This window comes from Oreochromis niloticus, linkage group LG3, assembly GCF_001858045.2.
Source record: "Oreochromis niloticus isolate F11D_XX linkage group LG3, O_niloticus_UMD_NMBU, whole genome shotgun sequence".
Lineage (NCBI taxonomy): Eukaryota > Metazoa > Chordata > Actinopteri > Cichliformes > Cichlidae > Oreochromis > Oreochromis niloticus.
The window spans coordinates 56856559-56876778 of NC_031967.2; the positions used below are offsets into that span (position 1 = coordinate 56856559).

The 20220-nt window shown below is 42.3% G+C and overlaps 2 protein-coding genes across 2 annotated transcripts; both read right to left on the minus strand.

The window, feature by feature from the left end:
- On the minus strand, positions 1–1725 carry LOC109201446 (dynein heavy chain 5, axonemal-like). The gene is made up of 5 exons (XM_019357115.2): positions 1437–1725; positions 1165–1284; positions 988–1085; positions 623–718; positions 1–28 (listed from the first exon to the last, which is right to left on the minus strand). The coding sequence occupies exons 1-4, from the start codon at positions 1610–1612 to the stop codon at positions 663–665; spliced, it is 450 nt and encodes a 149-aa protein (XP_019212660.1). The 5' UTR covers positions 1613–1725; the 3' UTR covers positions 1–28; positions 623–662.
- Positions 1726–5518: 3793 nt separating this feature from the next.
- On the minus strand, positions 5519–17798 carry LOC109196690 (ribonuclease inhibitor; the record flags this gene model as incomplete). The annotated part of the gene is made up of 6 exons (XM_025903947.1): positions 5519–6035; positions 7694–7867; positions 10221–10397; positions 13054–13251; positions 15354–15551; positions 17647–17798. Coding segments are annotated over 6 exons (918 nt in total), but the record flags the coding sequence as incomplete, so codon positions are not given.
- Between the last annotated feature and the right edge of the window lie 2422 nt (positions 17799–20220).

Genomic DNA, 20220 nt, shown 5'->3' on the forward strand with positions numbered 1-20220 from the left:
CGCCCTCTTCCTCTGAGCACCAGCTTTTCTATTATTACAAAGAAGAAGAAACCATTAAAACACTAAAGCACAAACACATTGTAGAGCCTTTTTGTTTTCTTAACACACTTTTACAGACACTGAAAGCACAAAGCTGCTCCACAAACACAGGATTAAGAAAAGAAGAAGATTTCTGTCAGGAAGGATATCTGGAAGAAATTCAGGCTCAATCAAAAACACAGATCATGATGATAAAAGTGGAGAATGATCAGAATCATTTCAAATCAATCAAGATTCAGTTTTGGCAGCAGAGTACAGGGATGCACATGAGACTGAAAATCAAGTCTCCTGTATCTTTGTAAGTCCTGTGACTGTGTGGCAGTCGGTGACCTTCACCTCTGATGAAAAACTGAAATTAGATCTTTTCTCAGCTGATTTTAAAAAGAAATGTGAGTAATGATTATCCAATCAATCATTGTTATTGTTGGCCAATACTGTGAAGCCCAAACTAGGATTCACGTAAACACTGAGATTCAAAGTATAATTAAATGATTATTGTCATAAATGACAGATATAGTATTTTTCTATTTTGTATCGTATGTTATTCTCTTTATCTTATTCTATTGTTTCCCCTTGAAATCACCTCCAGTTTGCGGTGATCCAGGACGTCACAGGTCTTGGATTCAGTTGTGGAGACGATGGTCTGGTAGCGAACACAGATCTTCTCCACGCCCTCCACCTGAAACACACCTGAGCTCAGTTTGAATCCGTCTCATTTCTGTCACACTGAAATGGAAGAACTGGAAAATAGACTTTTGACACAATTAATAAATAATAAAAGGAGGAAATACATTTATACAAAATCATTACAAATGTCCATTCATCACTGTAGCTTTGCATTTACTTTAATTCGACCATTTTTATATTATAAATGTCTTATTCTAATTATTATTGTGCATTGATGAATATTTGATGGAGTCCCTTGTTTCTAATCTGACAATCATCCACCTTCATGCTCTGCAGAGCAGCCAGGCTCTCCAGCGTGGACGCCATGTCGGCCATCTTCTCCAGACGGCGAGTCAAACTTCCCGAAGATGTAGTTCTCACTGAAAACACGCACACACGTTTGTAAAGGTTAGCGTGACGCTGCTGACACGCTCTGACTCAGAGTCAGTTACTGATCACCTGAAGTCAAACTGTCTGTTCTCAGGGTTTCCTCTCAGTTTGTCTCTGACGCTGTGGAAGCTTCGCTGATACGCCGCATTCAGATTACAGTAGTCAGAGATTTGCTGCAGCAGCACCGGCCTGACACACACACACACACACACACACACACACACACACACACACACACACACACACACGTTGCTGAGTCCATTTGTTAGTCTGAGTCTAAACTCTATGACGATCTGAACAGAAGTTTAAGTCTAATGTAAGTTTCAGGTGTGCTGCGGTACCTGCTGTGCTCCCAGACACGCCTCACGCCCTGCAGCAGGTAGCTCCTGCAGGTGCTGATCATCTGGTTGGTGACCTTGAGCAGCAGTGAGCTCATCCTCTCTGAGGTGGTGTAGTACTGGGACACCACGTGGATCATCTTGATGCCGTTCATCAGACTGGGAATGTGCTCCAGCATCCTGGTCTGTGGGGCCGGGAGAAAAGGAAGACGGAGGATGAGAGACGGTTTGTCCGGTGACTGATACGAGCTTCAGTGTGAGAAACAAAGCTGCTGACACAGCAGGAACAGACAGCAGCCTCATTACTGACATGTAGAGATCAAATAAACGCACATTCAGGCTGAGCTGGAGAATCCTGTATCCACCATATCTGATCCAGTAACAAGAAAATGGTTTGTCATCAGACCCGATGCAAAAGAAGAAATAATAAAAAACCATTAAACGAGAAGCTGGTGGAGGTGAAACACCCGACTCATCAGCACAAACTGACAAATTCACCATCACAGAAAATACAAACTAATAAAAAACATCGATCAGAGAAATCCTGCTGATAAATCAGAGCTGAAACATCTCAGACTGAGCTGTGATCTCTGTCCTGATGAAACCTGTTTGTCTCTTTGATCTTTTTAAACATTTTTAAAAGTCTGAAACTGAGAAAAGAAAAGAAATCTTTAGTTTTTAAACAGTCGCTTTAATTCCTCCTTCTTTTTCTTAAGTTACAGACAGGCCTTTGTCTCAGCTGTGATTTGTGACTACAGCCTCTCCGTGAATGATGTGTGACGATGTCTTCACTGTTTTCTGTTCCTCACAATCATGAAGGACTCAAACAGCTGCAGACGGTTTGATACAGAAAGACATGAAGACTGTTTTTCTCAGGGTTGAGATTTTTGCACAAACTGGCCACAGCTCAATGTAGTGAATACCAGACAGAGAGCACATGGCATGTATGAAATTCAAAATCACCAGATATTCATGAACTAACAAAACAATTTTTCATAAGTAACAGTTTTCTCTTTTTTTCATGTTACGGTGTTGAGTCATTGAGGTTGACGATATCACAAGATAAATGACTAAAATAAAAAAGAATGGAGCAACTTGCCTGTCTCTGTGGTCTTGTTGTCCAAAAGACTTCAGTGATGTCACTTCCTGATGTATACGGAATTCTGGATCACACCATTGTATTTATGGGGGTGGGATCATTCATGTAACAGGGTTGAAGGGTTAGTCAGGTACAGGAATAATTGTGATTTTAATGAATAATTAACAATAACATTTGAAAAAAAAGAAAGATTAACCACAAAAGAGCACAAATAGATGTTTAGGTTGATATCAAAATTTATTGACTTTTTAAAGAGTTTTATTTGGTATTTTCAAAGTAAACTTTCATCAACGTCATGAGGGACATGACAAAATAGGTGGTGTCAGATGAAAAAACTGTATTATTTCCCATAAAAAGATAAAAATTAGTTCGGTTTTTTTTACACTGTATTAAAGGGTACTTTAATACAGTGTAATATTTAATATATGTAAAGCTGTTTAAATTGAAAGTTTGGTGACCCAATAGATGAAATACACCATAAGAGGTGAGAGGGACTCAAATTGTGCCATTTTCATGGAATGACTCATGTGATATCTTGACAAGCCGAGCAGATATTTGAAGGTTACACTCCTACATTCTCAAACAGGAGCCCCAGCAGAGATGGGTGGCTGGCGCGGCTCTCCGGAGCCCGCAGTTGGAGCAGATGCAGGGCCAGCAGGTGTGGAGACCCCTGGCTGAGGCAGCTGAAGCTTTGGGTGGCTGTCAGCCAGCTCAGGATGCCTTTTGGGCAGCAGCAGCATAAAATCCTCAGCAGGCTGGGTAAGCTTGCGTGAGCTCTCTGTGGAGGCTGTTGCAGCTGACTCACCCGAGTGGTGCAAACTTAGTTACCTTCAAGGCTCCAGAGTCAGCTGAGGTCAGCAGCTCAGCCTCTGGGTAGGCCCTGGGGAGATTACAATCCCTCGAACAGCCAGGTCTCCACAACCAGAAACAGTCTTTGTATGTGCAGCTTCAGAACCAGACTTGAAGTTCCAGTTAGTGTCCGATGGCCCAGAAACACTCAGGTGCTCACTGAGCAATTTCTTGAGGCGAACACTCAGAAAATAAAACAGTCTTTGGCTGAGCCTTTGTGGGAACATTTATCGTCTGTGCTGGAAAGGTGGAAACATCTGGGAGATGCAGCCTTAACACACTGGGTTTCACAAGTCCTTGGAGGCAGCTCACTAAACTCAGGGATGCAGACAAAATCAGCACTTGCAGGAACACAATATGCCCTCTAACAATGAGCTTGGAAGCATAAATTGAGTTTTCCTCACTGACTCTTTTAGACAGTATTGTGGGAGGAACACAAAAAGCAGCTTCAGCTGGAAACACACAGTTTAGTGTCTTTGCCTGCTCGCTTTAAGTCACAATAAACAGAAAACTCATTGTGTCTCGTGTCAGAATCAAATCACTCATATCCAGGAAAGGAAGAGGCGGAGCTTATTTCCTGCAGGGAGAGGTTAGCAGTCTGTGTCTTTCTCATTTCTGACTCCTAAAGAGCTGAAAAACACAGGCTGTTATTGGCTGGCTGACACTGGGCTTAATGTCCTTGAACTGAGCAGTCTTTAATGTCCAGGTTCAGAACGGGCAGGTGAAAAACAGTCCTTTATGTTCTGATTTTCAATAAACTGTCCTGATTACTGAGGGAGCAGAGAAAGTGTCTCCATCACTCACCACAGCTGGATGCTCTGAAATCCTGGAATCCAGCTGTGGAGCGCCGGTGGCGTGGACGCAGTTTAGTAATCAGGGAACGGGAGACAGGAGGGAAACACGGCCGGGACCAATCACACACACCAGACAGGAAACAGTAACACGGGACTGTCAAAGTAAAACAGGAAATATAACACAGAGTCCAAAGTAAGGAGACGTGGGACACAGTGAAGACACAGAAACCAGAACTATGATCACAAAACAAACAAACATAAAGAGTGAATCAGCTGATTCAGTGTTTGTGACAAAAACATGGATCCTGGTTAATAAGTTGTATTTGTTTGTTTCTGTATTATTTTGTGCATCGTTCTCATGAGCTGTTGTTTTTTCAGTGAAATATTATTTAATTGTTTTAAGCTTTTTGTTGACTTTGAAGTGCTTAAGTTGATATTTTTGAACATTTCATTTGTTGGATTATTGTAGAGCCGATAAAACTGTCAAACGCAGCTGCTTCCAGCACGGCCGGAGGAGAGGTGGCCGAGCAGATGCACGACACACACAGCTCACAGGTTTGCATTTCTAGATGTTGCAGAAATTGACAGAACTCAGAGATCCAGCGCCGTCTCCTGCCCCTGATTTCTACACCACAACACAACGACAGGCGTAACTCACACAAACGGGTAACATGAGGCTCAGATGCTTTGGACATGTTCACATATACTGGACACAGAATGATGAAGATGGAGCTGCAGGAAGGAGGAAAAGAGGAAAACACAGAAAAGATTCATAGATGTGGAGAAAAAGGACACGACAGGTTCTGTTTGTTAGTTTGTGTTGAGTCTGTGTTTCCACAAGCCCTGCTAGTTCAGAAACTTATTCCTCATGAAGAAAACAAGACAGTCAGCGATCGATCGATTTTACTTGCAGAAGGGAGACCCCGTCGGTATCTCAGGAACGCACTTCGAATCCTACCATCAAATGCCCCCGACTTAGGCCTCCGCTCGTTGCCTTTTATTCCCATGACAGTTACAGTTTACACAACACAACACAATAGTTTACACAAGCACCTCCCCTCGTAAACCCCCCAATGGTTCTAAAAGACAAGGCACTATGTGTATGCATGTGCAAGAACGTGTGTGTATGTTTGTGTGATCTCCTGCTCACCAAAAGGACCATAAACGCAGGAAGTTTACAACACAAGAAACAGATCTTTCAGATAGGATGTATCTACAATAAAAACTTGTCACCTTCCCCCAGCACCAAATTGGCTGGATTGGTGAAATGGTGGTCAGAGACAAAGGAATGTCTTGAATGCTTGAACTAAGACTTTACAAATTTAAGAAACACAAGGACAACATTTAACAATTTGACTCCAACAGTTTGGTTTTTCTTTATTTGGTAAAGATTCAGAAATAAAGAGAAGATCACATGTTTGAATATAATACAGTGAAACCCCAACTTACAAAATTAATCCGTTCCCGAGGGTCTTTCGTAAGTAGAACATTTTCATAAGTCGAAGCACCCATCGCATCTTTTGGAGTGAGGCGATGCTGAACGCTATAGGGTTATTGCTAACTAGAACAACAATACATCGTTCAAGTGGAACAGCGAAGCGCAAGTACGGAAGCCAAGGGGTTATCACATGATTCAGAGAGCATGTGTTCAGTTCACTCTGCAGCACTGACAGTCATCTGCACTTCATTCCTCTGTCAGTCACTGCTGGATGAAGCTCTCCTCTCCACCTCCCAGTAACATGGCCCAGTCAGAGCATCTCTACACACAAGCTGCTGCTGCTTCAACCTCTCTGGATCATCAGGACACAGCTGCTCCTCTCTCAGCACACACACCGTCCTGTTTAATGCCATGGTTCCCACCTGCAGAGAGAAGGAGGAAGAGCAGAGGAGATAAACGAGTGTTTCCAGAGACTCTTCATCAGCTGTCAGTCAGTGATGCAGCACATCCAGTATAAAGAGCAGCAGGGACTTCAGTGCTGGGACTGTACTAGGACTCATTGTTGCTTCACTTTTTCTAATCTTTGGATTTTTATTGAAGTTGATGAAAATGTTTTTCCCTCCTAGTTTGAGTTTGGACTTTCATTCATTAGAAGAACCTTGGTGTGTCCACTCTGAGCTCTGTAGGAACCCCAACAACTACCCCAACAATCCAGATGGACGGTTCCAGCTGTTAACTGGAGGAATTCCATCCAAACATCTGCTCTCACTAAAGTCTTCCTCACCTACAGACTGTGTTCTTCACTGCTTTAAACTTGGAAATGAATGCAGTCATTGGTCTGCGTGCTGCTTTGTTCAGAGAGCTGATTGGCTGTTGACAGCGTTTGATCAGAGCGTGTCAGCCGTTACCATGGTGACCATAAAGGTGAGAAACAGGAAGTGTTTGTGTCCAATCCTGAAGCCTGTCACCATTCTCCTCTCACAGCTTCACTGAGAAGCTGCAGCTTTACAGGAAACACTGGATCTTTGTTTCATGCTGACTGTGTTTAGTACAATACTGCTGACAGCACCACCCACTCACTCCATCACTCTACTGACTGTAGTTGTGTCCAAATTCATGGGCTGCATCCTCCTGAGGACCCGGCCTTCGCGGTCCACGTGGGCCGGGTCCTCAGAAGGTCGGGTAGGCCAGAAGTAAACGGCTGTGACGGTCTAGCCTTCAGATTAACGTCACCGCTGTCTCGGTGGAGTTCAATAAACTCAGCCGTCTGCTCCTTGCTGTCTAAATTATAACAGGACACTGGAGTAAACTCTCGACCGTCTCACACTTCTGTTTAATCAGTTTTCTGTTTGACGTTTATTCAGCGGTGTGAAAACCAAGGAGGAACCCACCCGATGGATTAATAAAGTTTTATTTTATCTAATCTAATATCTTTAATCTGAGCCAAACCGATTTACTCAGGAACAAATAAAACACTGAGAAAAGCCAAACATTAACATTTTTATGTTGTCTAAGTGACTTATATATTACGTTTAACCTGAGTAGCGAAAGACCGCGGTGATCTGAAAATGATGTGCTGGGAGTTGTGCCGTTTTCGGCGGCTTCAGTGACCCTCGAGCTCCCGGCTAGCTATCGAGCTGGTGGGTAACAGATGTCTCAGAAAACGTCGAAGCACTTTTAGAAATATGCGATATCTTGATAAACCGAGCAGATATTTACAGCTACTTTCTCCCCTGAAAATATGTTAAAAGTTTATTTTGTGACCCAGAAAGTGTAATAAGAGTAATATTAAAACTAAGCATCTGCCGCCATTGTTGGAAACTGGAATTGACGGTGCCACGCTATGAATTCTGGGATATGGTGGGCCACGAAGGATACACTCGACCCATCCTTCAAATTCGTGAAAAGGAGGACGCATTTGGAGGAGTCTATGAATATGGACAGCCTTCGGCGCGTCGCTGTGACGTAATCGGCCTTCAAATGTGGCCTCAGGAGGATGCAGCCCATGAATTTGGATACGCCCTGTGTTTAGTACAATACTGCTGACAGCACCACCCACTCACTCCATCACTCTACTTACTCCAGATTCTCCAGTCTGTAGTCTGGACTCTGCTGAAGATCAGACAGCTGCTTCACATCTGGATCCTTCAGGTTATTGAATTTCAGGTGCAGAAGTTTCAGATGGGAGGGGTTGGACTTCAGTGCTGCTGCCAGATAATCACAGCTGATCTCTGACAAATCACAGCCCCCCAATCTGTATAAAGAATGAAAGATGTAAGTTTATTAGACAAAGTGTGAGCTTGAAATCATTCAGTGTTTCATCATCTGTTCAGAGCTGAAGAAGGTTCAGAATGTAGAAGTTTAGAAAATGGAAACTCCAAACAGCTGAAGCCAACAGGAAGCAGCTTCAAACAGGAAACTGTGCAGAGTTTCAGACTATATGTCCTGATGCAGCCAGTTGGATTTTGGAGATTTGAATCTCTGTTCTGTGACTAATTCCTTGAATCATTTCTTCCAGTTGGTCCAACAAGACAGACTAAGTATTGGACATGTGTTGTGGCTCCATTAGGGGAGCTTCTACATGTGATGTGATGGCCCCTCTGGGTCTGTCAGGTCACAGGACTGAATAGAGCTCAAACTGGGCACACAGTTGGTCCAGTCTGGACCAAAGACTCTATACTGGGACTGAGAGACTGCTTTGACTGCACCCACTGGGACTTTTTAAAGGCTCATGTTCTCACTTAGATCATCGATTTCTACTTACATTTCTTTCTGGGAAAAATGGGGATTACTTTGAAAACAGGAAGTATTTTCCCCAATAAGCAGCCCTGGATTAGTAAATCACTCCAACATGTTCTCAGGCAGAAGAAGCTGTCTTGTTATGAGGGAGAGAAGAAAAAGATTGAGGCACAGAAACTTGTTCAAAGAGAGATAAAGCAGCTAAAATCAGGTGTAAAAGTAAAGCAGAGGATGAGCTGAATAAAGGACACTCAAGGCTGGCTTGGAAAGGAATGAAGTCCATGGTGGGGATGCAGAACAAGGAGCAAAGATGAATGTGATGCTGAATCAGCAGAAGACTTGGACTCATGTGATTCCAGCTTTGACATCATTGATTTCAATGAAGAGCTTTGTGATTGTAGCAAAGGGCTGGTAGCTCTGAGAGTCCCACTGATGAGGTGTTTGTGTGGAAATCTCTTAGTGGGACAAAGAGAGAAAAAGCCCTGGTCCTGATGCTGTGGGAGGGAAATGATTGAAGTGTGCTGTGAGGAACTGACTGGGAGATTTTCACACATTTTCCAGTCCTCCTTGGAACAACAGGAAGTTCCCAGCATATGGAAACAAAGGTTAAGTGTCCTTCAGTGATGATGGTGCTGTGGCCCCACCGCCTCCACCTCTTTGTAAAGGAACTAACTGTAATCTGAAGCTTCAAATGGAACTAGGACCTCCTCCACTAGGTGGCAGTGTCTGATGAGAAAGTGTTAGTGGAGCTGGCCTGGAGTCAGAAACAGGAAGATGCAGGATTTGGGCTGAAATGGGGAAAAGTGGTTCGCACTAGTGCCTTAAAGCAAGAAGGTTGTAGGTTGAAGCTTGTTGGTCAGCTGGGCCTTTCTGTGGAGGTTGGATGTTCTCCCACAGTCCAATGAAATGCTGCTTAGGTTCATTGGTGCTTCTAAATTGGCTGTAGGTGTGGATGTGAGAGAGTGCTCCTCTGTCTCTCTCTGTTGGCCCTGTGATGGACTGCTCACCTGTGCCCTATGACAGCTAGGGCACAGGCTGCAGCCCTGTGAGCCTAAGCTGAATAAACAGTTAGCAAAAATGATTCATAGATGGCCTGAAATCCCCCAGTTAGCAGTTTGGTAGATAGCTATGACATGCTAATCCCATCCAGCAGCTGTGTTCTAACTGTAAGCTGATCCCTGCTGAGCCAAACATCGCACCTTTTAATATACAAATTACAACCTTTAATAGAAACCAATTGGTCAGCATCTTATTAGCCTGCTGTTAGCTTCATTCCACAGAAAACTGAGAGAAACTAACAGAGTTGATAAAGAATAAAGAGAAATGTGCTGATTTAAAGCCTTTGAAGTGCTTCAGATGATCTCTGTCCACTTCTGTCCACTCATTCATTCATGTAAGCTTCTAATGCAGCTTTGATCTTCACAGTCTGCTTCATGAAACTCATTCTAACCCTGAATGTCAGAGTGTTCCTCCTTCTCTTTCCCATCATTCATGCTGGCAGTGGAGGAGATTTGGATGTTGGACTGTGTTTTGGATGATGTGTGTATGTTTGTGTTGGACTGCTGTCTGTAAAGCAAACACACATTTTGCTTTGGATTTCAGTGTCAGACAGACTTTAAGGTGGAATGAAGAGTTTGAGAGTTTCACAGTGAATTATCCAGTGGAGGATTTTTCTTCTTCTTTGAAGGTTTGAAATGTGAACATTGTTCTGCTACAGTCAATGGACTAAACCAGAGAAGAAGAAAACAGACTTTACCATGAAGATCCTCAGTGTGGATCAGTATAATATCAGCCTGATGTCTGCAGTTTAGTGTCAGCACAACTTTCACATCATATTCATCTCAGCACAACTAAAACATGTGACTGACCTCAGAGTTTCAAGTCCACATCCTGGACTCTCCAGGAAACCACACAGATGCTTCACTCCTGAATCCTGCAGCTTGTTGTTGTAGCCCAGCTCCAGATGTTTCAGATGGGAGGGGTTGGACTTCAGTGCTGCTGCCAGATAATCACAGCTGATCTCTGACAAACCACAGCTCCACAATCTGTATAAAGAATGAAAGATGTAAGTTTATTAGACAAAGTGTGAGCTTGGAATCATTCAGTGTTTCATCATCTGTTCAGAGCTGAAGAAGGTTCAGAATGTAGAAGTTTAGAAAATGGAAACTCCAAACAGCTGAAGCCAACAGGAAGCAGCTTCAAACAAACACAACAAGAGAAAAAACTCTGAATGTTTCACATTAAAGTCGTACATTTCTCATAAAAACAGGACAAAGACTTGAAAAAGTCCTGTTTTTCCTTCCAGGAACCACATGGCTTCACTTTTAAAGGTGAAGTGTGAAAGAAATGGACATATTTGAAGTCCAACACCTTTTTCCAGTCACATGATTAAAGCAGACAAACTACAAGCTCATTTTCATTCCAACAAGTCATCTTCTGACCTGGACTAACAACACTGGTCTCTATGTGCAGCTGGCTGTGAGGCTCAGGGAGCGTCTACAAAGTGCAACACTGAAAGAACATCACACACTCATTTGCTTCCAGCACACAAACATCTACTGTCATTATTCATGTTCCTGCTCCTCTGGATTCACACGGACCTTCTGGTCGTTGTTTACCCGTTGCCATTTTGAACAGTAATATCCATAACTCAGACTGAGCATGCACAGAGCTGATTGACCTGACTGTGATCAGTTCCTTGAATAAACCTTATTATCTAATATGAGCTGATTGTTATTAACCCTTTAAGACCGGTCGGGACGGGCACGCTCCATTTTGCGTAACTATTTTTAAATCTCTCTAGAACTGGAACCACATAAGCTAGATCAATGATTTTTTTTTTGTTTTTTTGCATATGGAACAGGAGGACTTGTACTTACATGTTATGCCGTCAGCTTGTCCTCGGTCACGGTTTTCTTCCACTTATAGCTTTGCAAATATTGCATGAAAAGCACTTGCAGCAACAAAAGCGTAATATGCCAGAAACACGCTTTGCTGATCCGATCAGCTGTTTGCAACACTTCCTAGGTTGGAATAGACGTCAGCGCGAACTATCACGTGTCCGCCATGACCTGCCCGAAACCAGAAGTGATGTCTTTTTTGTGGAAAATGACGTTTTTTAGTCCACCAGAGCTTATCTTTATATTTTTACATGCTGTAGTGCCATTTTGGGAGCATTTCAAGTTGCTATACATCAATACAACCATTATAGCCCAAATTGTAATAATATTTCTGCATGAAGTCCATAGAAACTGCATGAATTACAAAAAAGTGCAATAAACTACAAAAAACTGAAAATCATTTTTGTGTTTTTACATATATTTGTAGTTAGAGAAATTCAAGAGGCTTATCCCTCAAAACTGTAAATACAAATAGTTGCACAAATTAGTTTCCCACCACAGGAAATTTAGTTTGAGTGTCTTCATAGTTTTATTTTTGAGATACACCAATTTTCATATACTGCAGGAAAAACAAAAATAAATATTATAATGCAAATTTGCAAACAAACACAATGTGCATCAAAATAAATTATTTCCAGCAGTGCAACATGAGTTCTAAACATCCCAGAAACGAAACAGAAAGTCATAAAGTCAAAGATAACTTTTAAAACACCAGTGCAGGTTTATAAGGCCCTGAAGGTTAAAAAAAAAAAAACACACAAATTTTCCACGAAAATGTCACTTCCGGTTTCGGGCAGGTCATGGCGGACACGTGATAGTTCGCGCTGACGTCTATTCCAACCTAGGAAGTGTTGCAAACAGCTGATCGGATCGGCAAAGCGCGTTTCTGGCATATTACGCTTTTGTTGCTGCAAGTGCTTTTTATGCAATATTTGCAAAGCTATAAGTCGAAGAAAACCGTGACCGAGGACAAGCTGACGGCATAACATGTAAGTACAAGTCCTCCGGTTCCATATGCAAAAAAAATTATTGCGCTAGCTTATGTGGTTCCAGTTCTACAGAGATATAAAAATAGTTATGCACAACAGAGCGTGCCCGCCCCGACCGGTTTTAAAGGATTGAACACAGTGAGCACACACAGAGGCAGACTCTGTCTAAAGCCTCACAACAAAAGCTGTCCACATGTTTCTGTCAGTCCAAATACTTCATGCAGTTATTGCTGTGGTCACTGCCTTCACACTGTTACAGTCAAAGCTGGAAATCATTCACAAGGAAACTTCATATTCACCAACACTCAGTGTGATGTCATCAGAGAATGTCTCCGCCTCCAGCTCACATCAAAGCATATGACTACCTGAGCAGCTAGCATTACCCAGCATGCCGTGCAGCAGTGTCAGTTTGTAAATGTGCAAGAATTCCTGCTCCAAACTGTTTCACAGATTGCTGTGTGCCGTGACCTTTGACCTGCTAAAGAGAGTCAGCTGTGGATTATTCATTGTTGTGTCTGATACTTAGAACCATGAGGAAGAAGCTACACAGTTAATCAGGGTCCACTCTCTCTGAGTCAGGAAAGGTGGGCAGGCCGCGTGTGGGCTGCGGGCCATACGTTGAGTATCACTGTTTGAAATGTGAACATTGTTCTGCTACAGTCAATGGACTAAACCAGAGAAGAAGAAAACAGACTTTACCATGAAGATCCTCAGTGTGGATCAGTATAATATCAGCCTGATGTCTGCAGTTTAGTGTCAGCACAACTTTCACATCATATTCATCTCAGCACAACTAAAACATGCTGACTGACCTCAGAGTTTCAAGTCGACATCCTGGACTCTCCAGGAAACCACACAGATGCTTCACTCCTGAATCCTGCAGGTAGTTGTTGTTAGTTAACCACCGGGAGTCACTACTCAGGTCCAGCTCTCTCAGATGGGAGGGGTTGGACTTCAGTGCTGCTGCCAGATAATCACAGCTGATCTCTGACAAACCACAGCCCCCCAATCTGTATAAAGAATGAAAGATGTAAGTTTATTAGACAAAGTGTGAGCTTGGAATCATTCAGTGTTTCATCATCTGTTCAGAGCTGAAGAAGGTTCAGAATGTAGAAGTTTAGAAAATGGAAACTCCAAACAGCTGAAGCCAACAGGAAGCAGCTTCAAACAAACACAACAAGAGAAAAAACTCTGAATGTTTCACATTAAAGTCGTACATTTCTCATAAAAACAGGACAAAGACTTGAAAAAGTCGTGTTTTTCCTTCCAGGAACCACATGGCTTCACTTTTAAAGGTGAAGTGTGAAAGAAATGGACATATTTGAAGTCCAACACCTTTTTCCAGTCACATGATTAAAGCAGACAAACTACAAGCTCATTTTCATTCCAACAAGTCATCTTCTGACCTGGACTAACAACACTGGTCTCTATGTGCAGCTGGCTGTGAGACCAGTGCTCAGGGAGCGTCTACAAAGTGCAACACTGAAAGAACATCACACACTCATTTGCTTCCATCACACAAACATCTACTGTCATTATTGTCACCAAACTCTGTGGATCCTTTATTGCAAATTCAAATGGGATCAAATGGTCAGACAAAAGAGGGTTATGAGGAAATATGATGAAATGTTGTGTATTAGCAGCAAGTTACTGAATCATTTTCCTCACAAACCAAACAAAATGATTGACAAACATGTTTTTACAAACTCAGTGTTGGACTTGGATCAGCAGGATAAGCTGATGTTTAAAGGCATTTGAGTCTCGCTGTATGAGAGTCCAGTTATTCCTCAATATTTATGGATGATGTTCTTTCAGTGTTGCACTTTGTAGACGCTCCCTGAGCCTCACAGCCAGCTGCACATGGACCAGCTGACATTACCCAGCATTAGAGGCGGCTGTAAAAAATTCATGTTCCCATTTAAATGGTTTGAATTGGAAGAAAACGATGTTGATTCATTCAATCCTGAATCGATGTTTAATATAAATGTATTTTGCCAGAATCTCAGCTTAAAGCTCACAAACTTTTCAACCAGCAGCAAACAGCTAAAACAGTAAATGAGAGCAGCTAAACACACAAAGATGGAAACACAGAGCGTGGATCGTTCACTCGACGGCACGTACACGGACACGCCGTCGGGGCTGAAAGTGGACAGCTGACAGATCCTGAAGCTGCAGGTTTCATCTGTCTCCAACCAAAACTGACTGAACCAGCAACAAAAGAAGATCCAAACTCTGCTTCACGTTTGATAAATATGCTCATGAATTCTCTCTGACTTTGGCTGTTCCTGCCTGCACAGCTCTCTCTCTCTCAGTGTCCTCCAAGAACAGCTTCAAACATCTGTTTCTGCATCATTCACTGTTTATTAGCCACCAGTCTGCTGTTGTGTTCAGTGCTGTCGGCCTCTGACAGCAAAGCCTCGTTTCTGCTGTTCCATGGAAACTTTTTAAAATGCTGACAGATTACAAACTCTCAGCTGTGTCTGTAATCAAACCTCTGTAACTTTGCTTCACTTCAGCAGCATCAGCTCATGTTCACATGTTGATTCATGGTTTGCTTCAGTTTTTGATCGACTGCAGAAGATTTTGAAGGTTATCTGCTATAAAAAGCCAGAAGAGGAAAATCTGCTTCATGTGTTTCTGTTTGATCCTCAGTGACTTTGACACAAAGGCCTCTGCTGTGATGATCACACCTCTGATCAAGTCTCACAGTGTCACAACTGATAAATGATCAGAGTTAGAAGATTTCTGACTGTCTGCTGTGTGCCGTGACCTTTGACCTGCTAAAGAGAGTCAGCTGTGGATTATTCATTGTTGTGTCTGATACTCAGAACTGTGAGGAAGAAGCTACACAGTTAATCAGGGTCCCTCTCTCTGAATCAGGAAAGGTGGGCAGGCCGCGTGTGGGCCGCAGGCCATACGTTGAGTATCACTGTTTGAAATGTGAACATTGTTCTGCTACAGTCAATGGACTAAACCAGAGAAGAAGAAAACAGACTTTACCATAAGATCCTCAGTGTGGATCAGTATAATATCAGCCTGATGTCTGCAGTTTAGTGTCAGCACAACTTTCACATCATATTCATCTCAGCACAACTAAAACATGCTGACTGACCTCAGAGTTTCAAGTCGACATCCTGGACTCTCCAGGAAACCACACAGATGCTTCACTCCTGAATCCTGCAGGTAGTTGTTGTTAGTTAACCACCGGGAGTCACTACTCAGGTCCAGCTCTCTCAGATGGGAGGGGTTGGACTTCAGCGCTGCTGCCAGATAATCACAGCTGATCTCTGACAAACCACATTCCTTCAATCTGTATAAAGAATGAAAGATGTAAGTTTATTAGACAAAGTGCTTGAAATCATTCAGTGTTTCATCATCTGTTCAGAGCTGAAGAAGGTTCAGAATGTAGAAGTTTAGAAAATGGAAACTCCAAACAGCTGAAGCCAACAGGAAGCAGCTTCAAACAAACACAACAAGAGAAAAAACTCTGAATGTTTCACATTAAAGTCGTACATTTATCATAAAAACAGGACAAAGACTTGAAAAAGTCGTGTTTTTCCTTCCAGGAACCACATGGCTTCACTTTTAAAGGTGAAGTGTGAAAGAAATGGACATATTTGAAGTCCAACACCTTTTTCCAGTCACATGATTAAAGCAGACAAACTACAAGCTCATTTTCATTCCAACAAGTCATCTTCTGACCTGGACTAACAACACTGGTCTCTATGTGCAGCTGGCTGTGAGGCTCAGGGAGCGTCTACAAAGTGCAACACTGAAAGAACATCACACACTCATTTGCTTCCATCACACAAACATCTACTGTCATTATTGTCACCAAACTCTGTGGATCCTTTATTGCAAATTCAAATGGGATCAAATGGTCAGACAAAAGAGGGTTATGAGGAAATATGATGAAATGTTGTGTATTAGCAACAAGTTATTGAATCATTTTCCTCACAAACCAAACAAAATGATTGACAAACATGTTTTTACAAACTCAGTGTTGGACTTGGATCAGCAGGATAAGCTGATGTTTAAAGGCATTTGAGTCTCGCTGTATGAGAGTCCAGTTATTCCTCAATATTTATGGATGATGTTCTTTCAGTGTTGCACTTTGTAGACGCTCCCTGAGCCTCACAGCCAGCTGCACATGGACCAGCTGACATTACCCAGCATTAGAGGCGGCTGTAAAAAATTCATGTTCCCATTTAAATGGTTTGAATTGGAAGAAAACGATGTTGATTCATTCAATCCTGAATCGATGTTTAATATAAATGTATTTTGCCAGAATCTCAGCTTAAACCTCACAAACTTTTTCAACCAGCAGCAAACAGCTAAAACAGTAAATGAGAGCAGCTAAACACACAAAGATGGAAACACAGAGCGTGGATCGTTCACTCGACGGCACGTACACGGACACGCCGTCGGGGCTGAAAGTGGACAGCTCACAGATCCTGAAGCTGCAGGTTTCATCTGTCTCCAACCAAAACTGACTGAACCAGCAGCAAAAGAAGATCCAAACTCTGCTTCACGTTTGATAAATATGCTCATGAATTCTCTCTGACTTTGGCTGTTCCTGCCTGCACAGCTCTCTCTCTCTCAGTGTCCTCCAAGAACAGCTTCAAACATCTGTTTCTGCATCATTCACTGTTTATTAGCCACCAGTCTGCTGTTGTGTTCAGTGCTGTCGGCCTCTGACAGTAAAGCCTCGTTTCTGCTGTTCCATGGAAACTTTTTAAAATGCTGACAGATTACAAACTCTCAGCTGTGTCTGTAATCAAACCTCTGTAACTTTGCTTCACTTCAGCAGCATCAGCTCATGTTCACATGTTGATTCATGGTTTGCTTCAGTTTTTGATCGACTGCAGAAGATTTTGAAGGTTATCTGCTATAAAAAGCCAGAAGAGGAAAATCTGCTTCATGTGTTTCTGTTTGATCCTCAGTGACTTTGACACAAAGGCCTCTGCTGTGATGATCACACCTCTGATCAAGTCTCACAGTGTCACAACTGATAAATGATCAGAGTTAGAAGATTTCTGACTGTCTGCTGTGTGCCGTGACCTTTGACCTGCTAAAGACAGTCAGCTGTGGATTATTCATTGTTGTGTCTGATACTCAGAACTGTGAGGAAGAAGCTACACAGTTAATCAGGGTCCACTCTCTCTGAATCAGGAAAGGTGGGCAGGCCGCGTGTGGGCCGCAGGCCATACGTTGAGTATCACTGTTTGAAATGTGAACATTGTTCTGCTGCAGTCAATGGACTAAACCAGAGAAGAAGAAAACAGACTTTACCATGAAGATCCTCAGTGTGGATCAGTATAATATCAGCCTGATGTCTGCAGTTTAGTGTCAGCACAACTTTCACATCATATTCATCTCAGCACAACTAAAACATGCTGACTGACCTCAGAGTTTCAAGTCCACATCCTGGACTCTCCAGGAAACCACACAGATGCTTCACTCCTGAATCCTGCAGCTTGTTCCAGCTCAGGTCCAGCTCTCTCAGATGGGAGGGGTTGGACTTCAGCGCTGCTGCCAGATAATCACAGCTGATCTCTGACAAACCACAGTTCACCAATCTGTATAAAGAATGAAAGATGTAAGTTTATTAGACAAAGTGTGAGCTTGAAATCATTCAGTGTTTCATCATCTGTTCAGAGCTGAAGAAGGTTCAGAATGTAGAAGTTTAGAAAATGGAAACTCCAAACAGCTGAAGCCAACAGGAAGCAGCTTCAAACAAACACAACAAGAGAAAAAACTCTGAATGTTTCACATTAAAGTCGTACATTTATCATAAAAACAGGACAAAGACTTGAAAAAGTCGTGTTTTTCCTTCCAGGAACCACATGGCTTCACTTTTAAAGGTGAAGTGTGAAAGAAATGGACATATTTGAAGTCCAACACCTTTTTCCAGTCACATGATTAAAGCAGACAAACTACAAGCTCATTTTCATTCCAACAAGTCATCTTCTGACCTGGACTAACAACACTGGTCTCTATGTGCAGCTGGCTGTGAGACCAGGCTCAGGGAGCGTCTACAAAGTGCAACACTGAAAGAACATCACACACTCATTTGCTTCCAGCACACAAACATCTACTGTCATTATTCATGTTCCTGCTCCTCTGGATTCACACGGACCTTCTGGTCGTTGTTTACCCGTTGCCATTTTGAACAGTAATATCCATAACTCAGACTGAGCATGCACAGAGCTGACTGACCTGACTGTGATCAGTTCCTTGAATAAACCTTATTATCTAATATGAGCTGATTGTTATTAACCCTTTAAGACCGGTCGGGGCGGGCACGCTCCATTTTGCGTAACTATTTTTAAATCTCTCTAGAACTGGAACCACATAAGCTAGATCAATGATTTTTTTTTTTTTTTTTTGCATATGGAACCGGAGGACTTGTACTTACATGTTATGCCGTCAGCTTGTCCTCGGTCACGGTTTTCTTCCACTTATAGCAAATAAAATGTTTTGATTGTTTACGGTGGATGTTTGATGTTTGGCTGGGTCTTGATATAGAAGAGACAAATCGTGCATGATTTGTCTCTTCTATATCAAGACCCAGCCAAACATCAAACATTCACCGTAAACAATTAAAACTTCAGTTTCAGTTGGCAGGGTAAGACTTAGTGGAGGAGTCTGAGTGATAAATGCGGGGGTGATTTGTTTCATTTTTGTGGTGTGAAGCAGGATTTATAAGATTTTTAAGTGGTTCTTGTTTCAGTTCAATAATATAAAGCAGTCACATTTGATTTACCCTTTGGTTCTATCATTATATAAGGTGTGATCAAGCACGAATTTCAGCACTAGATGTGGTGTAGTAATTTCATTTTATTTAGATAAAAGGCATGCTTATTTCAGGGTTGTGCCAAATTGAAATTTCACATATAGGGGATCCTCTTTACATGAGTTGTCTTGCTTTGCAGCTTTGCAGCTGCTGGGTGTGAGTAGCTGTGTGTGTGTGACAGGAACTCTGCATGCCCATAAAAGGCAACTGCCGGACTGTGTGAAGTATGCACCCAGAGAGAGAGGGAGAGTAAAATCTAGTCAGATGAAGCAAATGGATGTTTTCAGAAATGGAATACTAATTGAATTTTTTAGTGTGTTAATACAGATGGATTTCTCTCAACCTGGAAACCTGAGTACAACGAAAAACGATAGATTAACAGGATTAGGACGACAGACAGCCCAAGCTTTGGCTCAAAACTTTACAGCTTGACCTCTCACTTTGTCCCCACCCTGAGAAGAAGCTTAAAGGACATCTTCTCCTCCGGTTATCGGTTACCATCACTGGAAATGTTCAGGCAAGTTTTTGGCTGCATTGTTGATAGCGCCATGTGTCCCTGAATCTCACAAGCAAGCTCTAACTCCTGGCTGAAGACAAGGAATGCTGTTATTTAAGGTGGGAAATCAAAATTTGGGAAACAAAATAAAAACACACACACACAACCAGAGAAATGTTTGAGAAAGGCACGTGTTAGAGAAATGCCTTGCTTGGGAAGAAAGTTAAACTAACCCACCTACAAACGCACACACGTAATCAAAAAACAGCTTACATTCATGAACATATGAAGATTTTCCAGCAGCGAATCTTAACATACACCTGTTGTTTTAATGATGAATTTTATCCACTACTAACAAATAAACTCTCTGGGTTGCAGGACAACAACTTAACTTAAAAAAGAAAGAGACTGGTATGACCAACCAGTGTTGAAACAACAAATTTAGTGGTTAGGAGTCAAATTGTGAGATGTTTTCTGCTGATTGAATAGTATAAGTGATCACTGAAGGAAGGAAATTGCTTTTTGGGCTTTTAAACATGATCTTAAGAATTTTAACATGTACCTGTGTTGTCCTGTCAACTTGGTGGGTTATGAGTTGATTATATGGTGAGAAAAAAACAAAAAAAGGGGGAGAGAAGGCTGACACAGGGCCTGGCCCGGTGTTTCTCCCCTCTCTGAATAACACAG